The following is a 16,983-nucleotide window of genomic DNA, read 5'->3' as shown; positions in this document are numbered from 1 at the left end:
AGCTTTGTTGAATATATATTAGAAAAGACCCTCACCCCTAGTGTTTTGTAACCAACTTTTGAAACTTCTTCCTTTCTACTGCAAGTCAGTGAATTATAATTCTAGAAACTGCAAAATTTATCTTGGCTATCTTTCCAATGATGTCCTTATTTATACTATATTTATACAGTGTATATTTATACACTGCTTTTAAAATATGGTTAAATGTTACACACACAATCCTGGTTTTAAAAAGATTGTAATGAATGCCTAGGTGGATTTTGCAGTATCACTAAGTCATGTTAACATCTATCATACTATGCATATTTTGAAAGAAGGTGACAAATTAAAAAATCATCAAGGACATCACATATTTAATAATTACGATTAAAATGTTTTGGTAACATTTTATTTTATTCACATAAAAATTTTAAAATAATAAAGTCATAGCTTTGAATTCAAACAATATAGTCAAAATATATTTTAACTTAAGGCACTACACATAAACTTCTTTAAAACACACTCATGTCATTTTATTTACACAGTATTTTAAGAATTTACAATAAATTACAGACTTCTCATGTCATCTTTATCCTTCATTTGTAGCTTTATATATTCACAATGAAGTAAAATCCTTCAAATAAGATAAATTAAATACAACCATCCTTAAAGTTTACCAGACATGGGCAAGAGAAGGAAAAACACCCAAGAACAAGGCAAAGGCCTTTTTAATCATTTAATGTTCCAAGAATTTATCTTTAAATCCTTACACCAAGCTTAATGGAACAGTAACACAAAACCAGTGGTACAGAGCACTGAAATAATTTTTATGCTATTGCTGTTTACCAGAAGTACTTGCACATGAATAAGAGCAGCAGAACTGTCCCTGCATTATAAGTAGACATCCTTATTCTGAATTCATTCACTGAAAAACTTTTATTAAGAAGTTTTCCTATTACTTTTGAGTATGGTTGTCATAAACAGTTAAATCTTTCCTGGAGCCAAATACTTCCTACAACTCAGAAAATAGAGAAGCATGTTATCAATTATTTAACAAGATGCACAAGTGAAGAAGGCTGGCTTTACCGAAATATTTCTCAGTGTACTAGAGGAATCACCGGCTTTAAGTGATCATTTTTAAAGATACAAATGAATTAATATAAAGTTCAATACAATAATTTATACACATCTGATTATTAAATAAATACTTTTTGTCCCATCAACATATACATAAAACATCTACAATTTTAATTCTAGTTCATATTTTCAGAATGGAATGACGAACAAGACAAATAGGTCTTTTGTTCAAAGGGTTGAGACACTGAAGGGCACCCCTTCCTATTCCATCCTCTATAAAGTCTCCTCACATGTTGGTTGCGATGGATCGATTTCCACCAATCACACCAATACAGCCAATAAAGCTCACACCACTGCAAGGACCAAGCTCAACTCACTTAGCATGTGATACATTTTAAAAAATCCTCACTGCTTTAAATGTGACAGTTCTTCTGTGCTTTTTTTTTTTTTAATGGGAATTGAAGTAGAAAGAAATTTTTCTATTATTTGTCCAGATCAACTATTAACCTTTAGGATAACTTTTATGTGAGCAAAAAACATCAGAAATAAAAATCTGTCAAAAAGCAAAATAAGTCCTTGTAGTTTGGTTTATTTACTATGCTGTTTCTAACACAGGCACTTTATGACTGCTCACCCAAACTATTCACGCAGGGTGTGGAATGATTCTCAAGAACCCCTAGAACAATAGGCACCAAATACTAGGATCAGGAGATTAGCAAGCAGTGACCAAAGGATGAATTCTGGGTCTGACGACTGGCACCACCACAGATTGTTCCTGACCACCGCAGATAACCAACATTTCACTGGGCTGCATATTTACTCTCCATTATTTTTGTATCTGTAAAACTGTTATCCAGCTTATTTTCTGTCGTCAAAACTTTAAAGATCACACTAGTAATATTAATTGCTTGCCTCAGCTCCTGATGAAAATGGTTCTTGAACCCAATTTTTCCTCTAATGTATAAAATCCCATCTGCTACAATTCAGTTTCTTCCTATTGATTTTGATTCTTAGAAGGTACACTTTGCAAAGCTAGGATGACAGTTATAACAACGTATCATTGGCTCTGAAAAAGTATGCTAAAAAAATTTATGAGCAGAGTGGTTACTTTTCTGAATCAGGTATGGGAGAAAAAAGCAAAGGCAGAATTCAGGCTACTAAAGGTTAACAGAGTTCTGAGAGTTTATTCAGTTACTTAACACATGATTAATATAGAAGATCAAAAGATATTAAATTTCATTTTAAATTTAGCTACTCTTCAGCAGCAGCAGTAGCAGCAGCATTGCCTAAAAAGTAAGGCATAAAATTCCCAAAGGCAAATAGAAAAATCTCTTATTCTGACCCAATCAGAACCAGATTTGTAGTCAGGTCATTAATTTCTCTGCAGTACTTAGAGACCTCTGGTTGTAACAGCATAAGAATGTTAAAAATGGTAACAAAAATTCACAAGGTTTTAAAAATTATGAATTTAACTTGTGAGTTAGAAGTAACTACACGAATGTGAAGTGCAATTATAACCTTTCCTGAGAGCTGTGCTTTACGGGTTTGTGAGGGTCTGCCTCCAGGTCACTCACATCTCACCACCTCCTGTAAGTTACATGAAGTCTGTACACCCAAGCATGCAACACCCTGGCACACTCGCATGTGCGCGCGCGCGCACACACACACACACACACACACACACACAAATAACCTACACAAAGGCATTAAGCATAAAGTGAGAAAAGCACTTTCTTCTATTTTCTTAATTTCCTCTTAGTAATGCTCTGCAAAAGATAAACATTTTGAGGTTTTAATAGCTTAAGGGTCTTAACAGAGACACAGACAAAGACTCAGTCTTGTTATCATGGGGCTTTTACTTGTTTTTTACAGTAGCTTTTCTTGAAATAGTTTCTTCATATGCTAGATCTTTCCTGCCTCGTAATCCATTTTATTAACCATCACAGAGAATTTTCCTACCTCAAGGGTTTACTTGGGATACAAACTCTATTAGGTACATATAAAAATATAGGAAATTTTTCTTTCCTTATACACAAAATCCACACACTTTACAAAGATTTTTGTTGTATAATTTACAAATATAAAAATTTATTTGAGATGCACACGCACTAAATTTAATATTTTCATCTCAAGATGTGTCTAATCTTCATTGCCAAAAAAAAAAAAAAAGGGACGGGGGAGCAAAGGCAGTATTATTCTCAAAAAAAGTTTCTTGTCAGAGAAACAGTTGGTGCTAACTAATGATTTACTAGCAATTTTCCCTACAATCAGAATTTTTTTTGTATTAGCTAATGCAGCAAAACACAAGGAAAGACAAAATAACTGTAGCATGCCTGGTCCAAGTTCTTTGGAAGTATATGTTTTCATAGCTCTAACACCATTCCTTGGGTGTGCCCTACTTAAAGCCACCTTGTATAAACCCCAGCACATGTTACCCAATCAACGGATCGTCATCATCTTCTTGGAGCTGAAGTCGGGAAAACGGCCGGGGCCCGGAGACTCTGTTCTGCATGATAATGATGAGGCAGGTCAGAGTGGTCAAGACCAGCAGCGCCCCGATAACAATTCCGATGGCTTCTGGGAGGTTAATGCACCACTGGTCCACTAACAGACACTTGGTGTGACCAAAGGTCCCATTGTTGGGACGTGGCTTCAATCCCAGGATATGGCACATCATCGGATAAATATCCACCGTATTAATGGTGCTGTGTTTGTAGCCTTTGTGAAATGCAGGACCATGGGCAGCTAGAAACGGATTCATACTAGGCAGAGAATTATCGTAACCGTGGTCACCTACTGGAAAAGAAGAAGATGATGTTAGTAAACAAGATCAGCCTTGCTATCATGAAATAACCTGTTTCTAGTGTAAATTGTCAGTTTAATTCCCATCCTTTGAAATTCTGATCACTTGGGCCAAACAGGGGCTAGAAAAAAAAAATGATCTATTTTCTTCAATTCAGCCACCTCCTGTATTTTACACATACACCCCTCCTTTTTCCCAACTAGTCATGACCTCATGTTTTAAAACCTTCTCTCAGACTGATGGGTTTCTCAGTCCTAGCCCCAAGCATTTCACCTGTCAGCATCCAACACTGTTTGCAAAAAGCCCCTGCAAAGAGCACCAGTGATTAAGAGAGTGGTTGGGTTGAAGGTTCTGTGTAACCGGGGGGAGCAGAAGTGAGTAAACCAGTGAGTGGGGAGGAAGTGAGCCAGCGGCCTTGACCTCTGTCAGCTGCCCCTGGACAAGATGCAGAATGCACCATGGGTGCATGCGTGCTAAGTCACTTTAGCTGTATCCGACTCTTTGCAACCCTATGGAATGCTGCGCACCAGGCTCCTCTGCCCATGGGATTCTTCAGGCAAGAGTACTGGAGTGGATTGCCATGCCCTCCTCCAAGGGATCTTCCCCATCCAGGGATTGAACCTATGCCTCTTACGTCTCCTGCATTGGCAGGCGGGTTCTTTACCACTAGCACCACCTGGGAAGCCCACACCATTGGTTTCAGTTCAGTTCAGTCGCTCAGTCGTGTCCAACTCTTTGCAACCCCATGAATCGCAGCACACCAGGCCTCCCTGTCCATCACCAACTCCCGGAGTTCACTCAGACTCACGTCCATCGAGTCAGTGATGCCATCCAGCCATCTCATCCTCTGTCATCCCCTTCTTCTCCTGCCCCCAATCCCTCCCAGCATCAGTCTTTTCTAATGAGTCAACTCTTCGCATGAGGTGGCCAAAGTACTGGAGTTTCAGCTTTAGCATCATTCCTTCCAAAGAAATCCCAGGGTTGATCTCCTTCAGAATGGACTGTTTGGATCTCCTTGCAGTCCAAGGGACTCGCAAGAGTCTTCTCCAACACCGCAGTTCAAAGGCATCAATTCTTCGGTGCTCAGCCTTCTTCACAGTCCAACTCTCACATCCATATATGACCGCTGGAAAGACCATAGCCTTGACTAGATGGACCTTTATTGGCAAAGTAATGTCTCTGCTTTTGAATATGCTATCTAGGTTGGTCATAACTTTTCTTCCAAGGAGTAAGCGTCTTTTAATTTCATGGCTGCCGTTGCCATCTGCAGTGATTTTGGAGCCCCCCCAAAATAAAGTCTGACACTATTTCCACTGTTTCCCCATCTATTTCCCATGAAGTGATGGGACCAGATGCCATGATCTTTGTTTTCTGAATGTTGAGCTTTAAGCCAACTTTTTCACTCTCCTCTTTTACTTTCATCAAGAGGCTTTTTAGTTCCTCTTCACTTTCTGCCATAAGGGTGGTGTCATCTGCATATCTGAGGTGATTGATATTTCTCCCGGCAATCTTGATTCCAGCTTGTGTTTCTTCTAGTCCAGCGTTTCTCATGATGTACTCTGCATAGAAGTTCAATAACCAGGGTGACAATATACAGCCTTGACGTACTCCTTTTCCTATTTGGAACCAGTCTGTTGTTCCATGTCCAGTTCTAACTGTTGCTTCCTGGCCTGCATACAGATTTCTCAAAAGGCAGGTCAGGTGGTCTGGTATTCCCATCTCTTTCAGAATTTTCCACAGTTAATTTGTGATCCACACAGTCAAAGGAACAGCTAAAGGACGCCTCAATGTCCAGAGGGTCAGGGGACTGAAAACATTACAGGAGGGATCCCTGCCTTGAATGTGACATCTAAGCAGATGACTCCAATGTGTAATTCCAGTAAAAGTCAAAGAAAAACCTGATGGTCCCGGATATCACTCCAAAACGATACTCTCAACAATCAGCTTTATTTTAAAAAATACTGCCTTTTAATATGCATCAGTTATATTTAACAAGGAGAAAGGAATGGCAACCTACTCCAGTATTCTCGCCTGGAGAATCCCATGGACAGAGGAGCATGGCAGGCATAGTCCATGGGGTCACAAGAGTGGGACATGACTTAGCAGTGGTAAAGAATCCGCCTACAATGCGGGAGACCTGGGTTTGATCCCTGGGTTGGGACGATTCCCTGGAATTCCCTGGAGAAGTGCATGGCAGCCCACTCCAGTACTCTTGCCCGGAGAATCCCCATGGACAGTGGTACCTGGTGGGCTACATTCCACGGGGTCACAGAGAGTTGGACACGACTGAACAACAAAGCACACATTTAACAAGCTCCCGCTTCCAGGTAAGTTCAGGTGACTGAATGATGAGTCTACCGGTGCTTGCTATATCATTCTTTACTTCTTTATTTAATGTATCATTCTTTAATTCTATGTTTGAAATATTTCATAATAAAAATTGCTGTGAGCAGTACAATAAATAGCAGAATATAATGATATATATAGATATTGTGATTTAAATGATACAAATGAGTATGATTGTAAATGAATACCATAAAACATACGATTTAATAATAAAAATATGCATGTGTATGTAACAGAAAAAGATTAGAGGGGGGGAAACTCCCACAATTAACATCTGTCTATGCTTCTGTATTGAAGAATTATGAATAGTTTTTGTTTCCTTGTCTGAACTTTTCTGTATTTTACAAGTTTTCAATAATGAGTACATAAGGTAAATATTATGGGCTTCCCTGGTGGCTCAGCTGGTAAAGAATCTGCCTGCAACACAGGAGACCCGGGTTCAATTTCTGGGTTGGGAAGATCCCCTGGAGAACAGATAGGCTACCCTTGGGCTTCCCTGATGGTTCAGTTAGTAAAGAATCTGCCTACAATGCGGGAGACCCGGGTTCAATTCCTGGGTTGGGAAGATCCCCTGGAGAAGGAATAGGCTACCCACTCCAGTATTTGTGGGCTTCCCTGGTGACCCAGCTGGTAAAGAATCCGCCTCCAACGCAGGAGACCTGGGTTCCATCCCTGGGTGAGGAAGATCCCCTGGAGAAGGGAATGGCTACTCACTCCAGTCTTCTTGCCTGGAGAATTCCATGGACAGAGGAATCTGGCGGGCTACAGTCCATGGGGTCACAAAGAGTCAGAGACGACTGAGTGACTTTCACTTTCAAGGTGAACGGCCTTGAGCTTTACCCTTGCCTGATGCATCTGAACTGCTATAGATCAGAGACTGGCAGATGACAGAGGCTGGTCAAATGCAGCCCTCTGCCGGTTTCTGTAAAGGGAGTTTCGCTGGGACACCCCACATCAGTTTGTTTAGGTATTGTCTGCGGCTGCTTTCCCACGGTAAGGCAGGACTGAGTAGTTGAGACAGAGACCAGCTGGCCCGCAAAGACTAAAATATTTACTATCCGGCCCTTTACAGAAGAATTTTCTGACCCCTGCTATGGTCTATAAAATCAGATTTTAAAAACATGTATTCAAACTGAACTTAACAAACAGGCAAATAAGCTTCAGTTCAGGGGAGACCTCTTAATTCTCCCTTACACATTTCCTCAGTTTGAGGCAAGATTCTGCTTTGTTTACTTGGTAGATTTTTGTTTGCATACTTTCTGGTTCTTGCTCAGGGTTCTAAATAGCAGTAGCACTCGGGTATATTATTTCATTATGGGGGAATACTTGGACACATTTTTTTTAACAGGAAAAAAGAAAAAGGAATTTGAACTAGCTAATCTCTCTCCCTTTATTTTGTTTCTTGACTTCTCTTTTATTTTCTTTGCTTCTTCCTACTCTCTTATTTTTACAAATCAAGAGAACAATTCCTGAAAGTTACTGACAGTCACTGCAATTTTGGTAACAAAAAAGTAAAACTGCTCCTTCACCCTTAAGATCACCCAATAAGGATCAAACTGTGGTTTCTAAAAATTGCTCTCAAATGGAAACCTGAGAATCATCCAGTTGAAAATCAAACTAATTCTACTGTGTTAACATCTCTAAATCAAAGTACCTTGTTAATATAAGAATGTCACAACATGTGATTTATCCCACGGACAGAGAAGAAAAATCCTAAATAAATACTTACATTTTAGTGATGATTTATTTAGCACAATTGTCCAGCCTTCATCAGCAACCAAAATAATAGGCTGAATTCGATCACTATGTTGATAGTGAAACCTGGCAGGAATGTCTTCTTTGAGATAAACATTCATGTGAGGGTTACAGGCTTTCAGTTTGCTATAAACCTTTGTTTTATCTGGAAGAAAAGGAAACAGCAAAGGAAAAAGGTCATGTTGACTGATCAGGAAAAAATATTTCTAACTAGAATAACTGGAAATAAGCCCTGAACAATGTTATCTATTAAATCCTATTAATCATTTAAAAAAAAAAACAGGGCAATAATACTAATGTAACAGTGTTGAGTGCGCGCACACACACACACCCCTTTTGCGCATTCACATATCTCTCTTTTCATTCTGTGATTATCCCCGGTGGACTTTTATACAAAGGGGGCAAATTTCACATCTAGCTTCCTAAGTAAATATAAACTAATTACATATTACTATAACAATTAATTCTAAGATCAGTAGATGAAAATTATTAGGTATATCTCACACAAAAGCATATATATATATATATATATATATATATGAGTCACTTTGATGTACACTTACACTTCAATAAAAAGATAAACATAAACGAAATATATCAAAAAGCAAAGAAATTATCCTTTTGAACCTAAACGGCCTAAGAAAAACATCACAGGAAAAACACAGTCCTAACTCCGAGTGAGTATAACAGTGTATGGTGGTGAACCACCTGAAGTCCAAGCTTCATTCTTTTTATAAAACCCTCCCTCCTCAATCAACCAATCCATTGAAATATTCCTTGGTTAAAAGTTTACTTACTTATTTTGGGAAGTATCGCAGCAACTGGGGTCAAGTCTATAAGAGTGTAGTACGAGGGGTCGAGGCAGCCATCCAAGTTTATCACCCTGTCCTTGGAACACTGGGTCATCCCGTGATCACTTGTGATGATCACATTAAGACTCTCCCACAGTCCTAACACCTTGAGTCTGTGAACCAGCTCACCAATGTGTTCATCTATTTCTTCCAGCACTCGGCGCATGTTTTCTTTATCGTCGGGGCCGTATTTGTGGCCGCTAGCGTCTGGTTCCTCCCAGTAGAGTGTCGCAAAGGTCACCGGTGGGTTCGAACTGCTCAGCCATGTGGTGACATTACTGAGCCTTTCCCTAAAGGACACCGAGGGACTGTAGTTCATGAAATAGGAAGGCGTGGTATTGTGAATGGGCACGTCGGTACCGGGCCACATAGCAGCAGCACTCGATCTGTTGTCCTGAAGCTGATTGGTCACCCAGATGGGGATGGCCTCATTCCACCAAAACGGGTCCTTGTCATTGTGGTCAGAAAAATGCTTCTTTGTGTTGACATCATACATGGAATTAGCCACAATGCCATGGCTTTCTTCATACAGGCCCGTCACGATGCTGTAGTGGTTTGGAAACGTTTTCGTGATAAAGACATTTTTAACCTGGTCTACCAAGACACCTTCTTTGATAAAATTCTGGAGATGAGGAAATTCATAGTTCTGCAGATAGTCAGCTCTGAAGCCATCAAAGGATACCAGCAGTAACTTAGGTGGTGAAGCGGAGGAAGAGTTCCCTCTGCAACCAGTCATAAGTCCCGAAAACAAAAGCATCAACAGTAACTTCATAGTGAACGTGCTAAAGGGGGTAGTCAGGGTTCCTAAGATAAAAAACAAACAATTCCTGAATAGTCATGCTGCTTGATTTGGATTCGATTTCCAAAGCTGAGCCATCAGGAAACGAAAACCAACATTTAAAAACTGTTTATATGCCAGCTTTACCTACATCAACTTAAAAATCAAATGCTGTCACTTACTGAAAGGTAACTGAATAAAGCTAAAGTGGGAGAAACAAAATTACCTTTACTTGTTGAATTATATGTCCTGCCTCATTTTCATGCTCTGAAGGGGGTATGGGCCATTCTTATACTCCACACAAATCTGACTGCCTTGCTTGTCTGCAAGAGCAAAAGTTATTCTAAAGGCTTAATAAGAACAAATGAGGAAATAAAAACAATCCTTTTACACAAAACAGAAATAACGCCAAGCGTTCAGAAGCTCCAGAGAAGAAGATTATTTTTCTAGTTTAATGGCTGGTACCCTATCGTTCCTTTTAATCTTCAGAAATTAGGGTGTGGAAATTCTACCATACTGGCTCAACATCAGTTCCTACTGAAAAATACTGGCACGCAAAAGGGGAGTAGGGGGTTTCCATGGTAGCTCAGATGGTAAAGAATCTGCCTGCAAGGCAGGAGACCCAGGTTTGACCCCTGGGTTGGGAAGATCCCCTGGAGAAGGAAATGGCAACCCACTCCAGTATTCTTGCCTGGAGAATTTGATGGACAAAAGAGCCTGGTGGGCTACAGGCCCTGAGGTCACAAAGAGTTGGACATGACTGAACAACTAACACTTTCCAAAGGGGAGTAAGAAATAAATATTATTTGAGAAAAAAAGGCCCCACCTCCCTCTGAACCTGCTCAGTATTCACAGGAGGCGAAGAGACAAAGTCTACAGGCCCTTGGATGCCACAGCAACTTCGGAAGAAAAGCAATAGCTGTTGAAATGCATTTCATCACCACATCCCTTTCAGACTTCCTTTCTACTGTCAAAGACTTAACAGCTGGCCCTCCGTATTCACAGGTTTTTCCATCCAACCAGTCGTGGATGGAAAACCCAGAGGGCCAACTGTATTCACTGCACCAAGCCCTTTTATATAAGAGACTTGAGCATCTGTGGATTCTGGTACCCACTGGGGCTCCTAGAACCAATCCCCTGCAGACACCAAGAGGCCACTTAACTGCCTTACCTCATTCCCCAGGCTCAGAGAACTCCCTGACTTTTTACTCTTTTTTAATAATCTACTAATTACAAAAACAGCTCTCCCCAAACAAATCTCCCTGCCTTCAGTCTCTCTCTTCTTTGGTCCTAAGAAAATAGGATATGTGACGCAGAGTGACTCTCCACAGCTGCTGTACTTCTTCAAGTCCTCAACGCCTCTCGTCTGGAGCCCTTCTGCCTCTTAACTGATCTTCCTACCTCAATCATCTTCCTCTTACTCATCCAACATCTGCTCCCAATGTAACCTTCCCTGTAGCTCTGTTCATGACATTTCCCTAATAAAATCAGTATTCAAAGTCCCCCTGCCTATACAGAATGTCCCAACACTCACTTCTGCCGGGCATTCAAGTCCTTCCACTATCCAGGCCCAACCTACATGCAAATTACTATGAAAGACTTAACAGAAATCATTGTTGTTGTTGGTTAGTCATTAAGTCGTGTTTGACTCTTTTGCAACCCCGTGGACCGTAGCCTGCCAGACTCCTCTGTCCATGGAATTTCCCAGGCAACAACACTGGAGTGGGTTGCCAACCTTAACTCCCTTTTACTCCCTGCACAATGCTATCACAATCTGTCTGAGATTTAATATAGAGACAATAATCATTTATGTAGGTGACTTATAACAGTTCTTCAGTAATAACCTGTGTTTCCAAACCTCTTAAAGCTACTTTCTACACATTAAGTCTTTGCCCAAACACTCTTTTAGGTAATTAAAAAAAGCATTCAATAAATATCTAATATAACTAAAGTCAACACCACCAAAATTCATGAATGTGCCACATATCAGAGGACAAGAGCTTCTCCGTGTGGCTCAGGGTAAAGAATCTGCCTGCCAATGTCGGAGACATGAGTTCCATTCCTGGCTGGGGAAGATCCCCTGAAGGAGGAAATGGCAACCCACTCCAATATTCTCACCTGAGAAACCCCATGGACAGAAGGAGCCTGGTGGGCTACAGACCACAGGTTGCAAGAAGAGTTGGATATGACTTTGCAACTAAACACCAACAACACAAGAGCTTTATACTTCTCAAATACAAAACACTCAAAATAGGGACAAAATAACAAAACAATGAACTTGGCTGTCATCTTGGAAGACCGACAAGGAGCTTGAGTGACTTCTGTTCTACACCACCACAGCTTCCTGTAATGGTGTGCTTGAGACCCATACATCAAGTATTGTTTTGAAAGCTAAGCCCTTTGAAGAATCACTACAAATGGAATATCAGAGGATGTCTAAAACTTTTCCAGTAGGGTTGCTTCTAAGAGTAGAGGGATGCTAAAACAATTCAACAAATGGTGCTGAGATGACTGGATATCCACATGCAAAAGAATAACTTTGTATCCCTCAGTTCATACCCTGCACAGAACTGACTCAACATGGATCACAGACCACAGTTAAGAGCTAAAACTATAAAACTCTTAGAATACAGGGATAAATCTTCATGACCTTGAATTAGGCAAAGCCATTTTAGATACAGCACCAAAAGCACAAGTGATAATAAAAAAATAAATAAATTGAACTTCACCAAAATTAAAAACTTTTACATCTGGAAGGATACTATGAAGAAATGACAACCTAAAGGATAAGAGGAAATATCTGCAAACCATATGTCTGATAAATAATGTGCATCTAGAATATATAAAGAACTGTAACAACTCAACAATAAAAGTTAAATGATCTAATTTTTTAAATGAGCAAAGGAGCTGAAAAGACTTTTTTCCAAAGATACAGAAATAACAAATAAGCACATGAGTATGTTCAACATCAACAGTAATCAGGGAAATACAAAGCAAAACACCATGAGATACCCCTTCATACCCACTAGGATGGATATAAAAAACAGACAGACAGACAGATAATAACAAGTAATGGTGAAGAAATACAGAAACTAGAATTTTATACACTGCTGATGAGAATGGAAATGGTCCAGGCACTTACAAAACATTCTGGTAGTTCCTCAAAAGTTTTAACAGTTACCATATGACCCGGAAAATCTACTACTAGGCATACGCCTATGAGAAATGAAAATATATGTCTACAATAAAACTTGTACACAAACGGTCACAGCAGCATTATTTGTAAGAGCCACAAAGTGGAAACATCTCAAGTGTCCATAAGTGATAAACAGATAAGAAGTGGTATATCCACAGGATGGAATGCTTTTTGGCAATGAAAAGGAATGGAGTGATAACACATGTGACAATTTGGATAAACCTTTGAAACTCTGTGCTAAGTGAAAGAAGCAGTCACAAAAGATCATTTATTGTATGATTCTATTTAGATGAAAAGCCTAGATATGCAAATCTATACAGATGTAAAGTAGATTTGCCTGGAGCAAGCGGGTGAGGAGACATGAAGAGTAAATGCTAACGAGTATGGTGTTATTTTTGGCTTCCCCGGTGACTCAGACAGCAAAGAATTGGCTTGCAATGTGGGAGACCTGGGTTCAGTCCCTGGGTTGGGAAGATCTCCTGGAGTAAGAAATGGCAACCCACTCCAGTACTCTTGCCTGGAGAATCCCATGGACAAAAGAGCCTGGTAGGCTCCAGTCCACTCCAGTACTCTTGCCTGGAGAATCCCATGGACAAAAGAGCCTGGTAGGCTCCAGTCCACTCCAGTACTCTTGCTTGGAAAATCCCATGGACGGAGGAGCCTGGTAGGCTGCAGTCCATGAGGTCACTAAGAGTCGGACACGACTGAGCGACTTCACTTTCACTTTTCACTTTCATGCATTGGAGAAGGAAATGGCAACCCACTCCAGTGTTCTATGGGGTCGCACAGAGTCGGACACGACTAAAGTGACTTAGCAGCAGCAGGCTCCAGTCCATGGGGCTGCAAAGAGTTGGATAAGACTGACTGAATAAGCACAGCATACATGGTGTTAATTATGTGAAATGTGTACTCTATAATACATATCTGGGTGTTTTAACATAAAATGTTTTACTGCATTTCCTACACGCAAAACAACAAAAACCCGTGTCTGCCCCTCTCTCACAAAACACACACAAATCAAAAGCTTTCTTCTTCAAATCTTGAGTGAATAGGCGGGTCAAGGCACATGTGCTGTTTATCCTGAGGTTCAATAACCCCTTCTGCTGGATCCCTGTCTTAGACTTAGAAGTAGGCTCTGAAATCAAAAGGATCCTGGAACTTGAACCCTCATGTAGCAGGCAGGTGACTATGGGCAGATCTAACTTCTCCCAGCTTCCCTTCTCCAGGGGATCTCCCCAACCTAGGAATCGAACCCAGGTCTTCTGCATTGCAGGCAGATTCTTTACTGTCTGAACCACCAGGGAAGCCCTTCCCAGGTTCAGTTTCCATGTTTGTAAAATGGGGATGCATGCAGTTTTAAACAATAGGTACTCAAATTTAGTCTCTTTTTATCCATCCTAGTTACAAAGCTGTTATGTTAGGGAAAAAGTCTGGAGAATGACAGGCAGACTATTACTGTAAAACTATAAAGTCATTTGAAATAATTTAGCCTAACCACTTCTTTTTACACAAGATACAGCTGAAGTTCTGTGACTGGTCACACTCAGGAAGTAACGAGTAGCTTTACCGTCTGTGTGCTTACTAATTTCAGGTTCTTAACAAGTTTACAAGTCTGGTAGCAGCAAGTTTACAAGTCTAGGATTAATCTCCAAACTAATGCCTACTGCGTTCTGTTTCATTACAATGGGGAAGGGGGGTGGGGGTATTAAACTGTAAACAAAACACCAGTAAGAACTTCTCAAGTATTTTCAAGGAATTTTAAAAAATCACTAATTGTTATATTTTAAAGCATTGGGATAAAGTCTGTAATTTTTCAAACCAAAAAAATACCAAAGGGAAGGAAAAAAGCAGAATCATTGAACTACACATCCAGATATCCCAATAGCAATGCAAGTTGTATGCAGTTTTCTTCAATTCAGGGGCCAAAACACATTTTACTTCATCTGGGATGACCTTACTACTTGGATGGAATGCATCTCAGGCCATTCTCACTGGCATTCTTCGCTGCTTGAAACTGGGGGAGTGTGACAGTTAAAGGATATGATGAAAACCACTATTAGCCTGCCATCTGCTTCCTAATACAAAAGCCTTATTCTAAACACTTCACAAATACTATTTATAATCAGTTTTAAAATACAATGAAAATAGTATAGTCTATGCACATAGATAACTTAGCTGGTTTTCCCTATTATCAGTTATTTTCTTGATATTCTAAAGAAAAACTAAAGCTACTCACTAAAAGACTTTCTTAGAAACTCTAGGCTTCTAAAGTAGTCTTCAATTTTCCAACACACACACACACACATACACACACAGTTTTTCCCTAACTGAAGCTGGGAATGGCTTCCCTGGTGGTTCAGACAGTAAAGAATCTGCCTGCAATGCAGAAGACCTGGGTTCGATTCCTAGGTTGGGGAGATCCCCTGGAGAAGGGAAGCTGGGAGAAGTTAGATCTTCAAAACAGCTCCACTTAATTTTACCTTCTACATAATAACTCCCCCTGTGTATTCATCAAAATTTCTTCCAAATTGTATTTTGTAGCTAATTTAAAAGCGAGGAGGATATATTTATTGTTATGAGCTCCTTGTGGACCCTAAGGGGCTCATAACATTTGTATTTTATATATTTTAGCTATAAAATATCTTCTCCCTGCTTTTAAATTCATTTAATTTCCTTAAAAGGGCTCAGAACAACCTCTAGGGGAAAAGAAAAAAGAAAAGAAAACCGGATATTAAAAGGAGCAGTTGACTTAGTACTGGCAAGGTTTCCGGCTTGGGTCCACCAGAGGGTCGGGTGGTTAAACAAAAATCCCTAGTGGGGTCAGAGCTGGTATAAACCTGAATCTGTTCGTGGTCACTAGCTGCGCTTCAAGTCTCAGAGCAGGACTGTCTCCATCTGTACATTGAGATGCTGTGCCCGGAAAAGGAAGCTTAACTGTAAAATGCTTAACACGGTGCCCGGCCGAGAAAAAGCACTTCGATGTGATCTTTCTTGTTAGGTTTTCTAGGAAATTCGTTTTTTCAATTTGGCTGTGTCACGACCACTGACTCTCAACGAATACTCAGGCCATTGCAGGTTATCTGTGCCCTGGACCGCGTTCGGGTTTTCAATGAAACGCCCGCCCCGCCCGCCCCGCCCGCCCCCTCGGCCTCCACGGCTGTCAGGCCGACCCCCTCCGCCTCTCTCTACACCGACCCTGCTTCACCTCTCCCCGCTGCCCGCCCGCCCAGGCCGCGCCCACTCGCTCAATTTCCTTTCCGCTTTCCACCCCGCCCTCCGCCGCCCCCAGCCAGCCAGGCACCTCCCGGCCGCTCCGGGGTCCCTCGCGGCTGTCCCCTCGGGGCAGGTGTGGGGGTATCAGGGCTAGGGGATCTCACGACCACTATTTTCAAAGCACCCCCCCACCGCGGCGGGCGGGGGAGGGTGCGGCATTTCCGTCCGGAACGCCGGGCGCGCGAGGCTCACACTCACCCGCTGCCGCCGCTTCTCTGCAGCGCGCGGAACTGGGCGCGCGCGGAACCCGACGCTCGTGGGTCTGGAGAGCGACGGAGACCTGAAGGCGCAGGAGCCCGACCGAGTTCTTCCTGAAGCGCCTGCGCAATAGAGGGGCGCCCTCCCCCCACCACAATTAACAGCCCCTTCCTCCCCGACACCCGCGCTGCCAGGGGCGCTCCTAGGGTTCGCGGCCGTCCCGCGCGCGACTGCGGAACAGGTTTCCAGCCTGCGGGAACCCAGCCGGCGACGGAGAGTGAGACAGGTCCTCGGATTGGATGCCGCAGCCGCGGTCGATGTAACTTCCTTTCCGATTGGTTGGATTCAGGTACCACCTGGAGACAGAGGCTTTGGTGAGGCTGAATTGGGTCCGGAAGGAGTGTTTCGTTCTCTCCTCCCAAGCCCTTTCCCTAAGCGTCCCAAGGCTTGGGTGCCCTTCAGGGGACCTGAAACGCAGTGAGTCCTGGAAAGGGCCTCTGGCTATTGCCTGCGTCAGGCTTACAGCCCTTGCAGTTCACTCCCAGTTAACTCCAGGCTTCTGCAGGCTTAGGTGTCTACTGGAAAAACGACTTTGGCGGCCTTAGGGCTCAACACAAGTCTAGAGCAGCTTTAGCCAGTTCCTGTGAGTTGGGATAAATACAGTGTGATACAAAACAGTATAGTTCTGTGTTACTGAGGAAGTAAGCACCTTAACAGGTGAACTGAA

General features: G+C 41.7%; 1 protein-coding gene and 1 long non-coding RNA gene across 4 annotated transcripts in view; one reads left to right on the top strand and one right to left on the bottom strand.

Annotated features, from left to right (window-relative positions):
• Positions 1–372: 372 nt before the first annotated feature.
• Positions 373–16,833, bottom strand: ENPP4 (ectonucleotide pyrophosphatase/phosphodiesterase 4). 3 transcript variants are annotated; one of them, XM_069563967.1, is made up of 5 exons: positions 16,087–16,200; positions 9,816–9,912; positions 8,758–9,615; positions 7,935–8,105; positions 373–3,852 (listed from the first exon to the last, which is right to left on the bottom strand). In XM_069563967.1, exons 3-5 carry the CDS (start codon positions 9,581–9,583, stop codon positions 3,488–3,490), a joined length of 1,362 nt encoding a protein of 453 aa, XP_069420068.1. In that variant the 5' UTR covers positions 9,584–9,615; positions 9,816–9,912; positions 16,087–16,200; the 3' UTR covers positions 373–3,487. The 3 variants fall into 3 exon arrangements, with proteins under 3 accessions (XP_069420068.1, XP_069420067.1, XP_069420069.1); XM_069563966.1 differs by lacking the exons at positions 9,816–9,912; positions 16,087–16,200 and adding an exon at positions 16,257–16,833; XM_069563968.1 differs by lacking the exon at positions 9,816–9,912 and having other exon boundaries at positions 16,087–16,294.
• Positions 16,054–16,983, top strand: part of LOC138425717 (uncharacterized) — an 18,464-nt gene continuing 17,534 nt past the window's right edge. Inside the window, exon 1 of the long non-coding RNA XR_011251349.1 lies at positions 16,054–16,605. This is a non-coding gene — a long non-coding RNA (uncharacterized lncRNA). The remainder of the gene's footprint in view (positions 16,606–16,983) is intronic.

This window comes from Ovis canadensis, chromosome 20, assembly GCF_042477335.2.
Source record: "Ovis canadensis isolate MfBH-ARS-UI-01 breed Bighorn chromosome 20, ARS-UI_OviCan_v2, whole genome shotgun sequence".
Taxonomy (NCBI): domain Eukaryota; kingdom Metazoa; phylum Chordata; class Mammalia; order Artiodactyla; family Bovidae; genus Ovis; species Ovis canadensis.
Note: the sequence above shows the minus strand (reverse complement) of the source record. Positions and strands in the feature narration are given on the sequence as shown.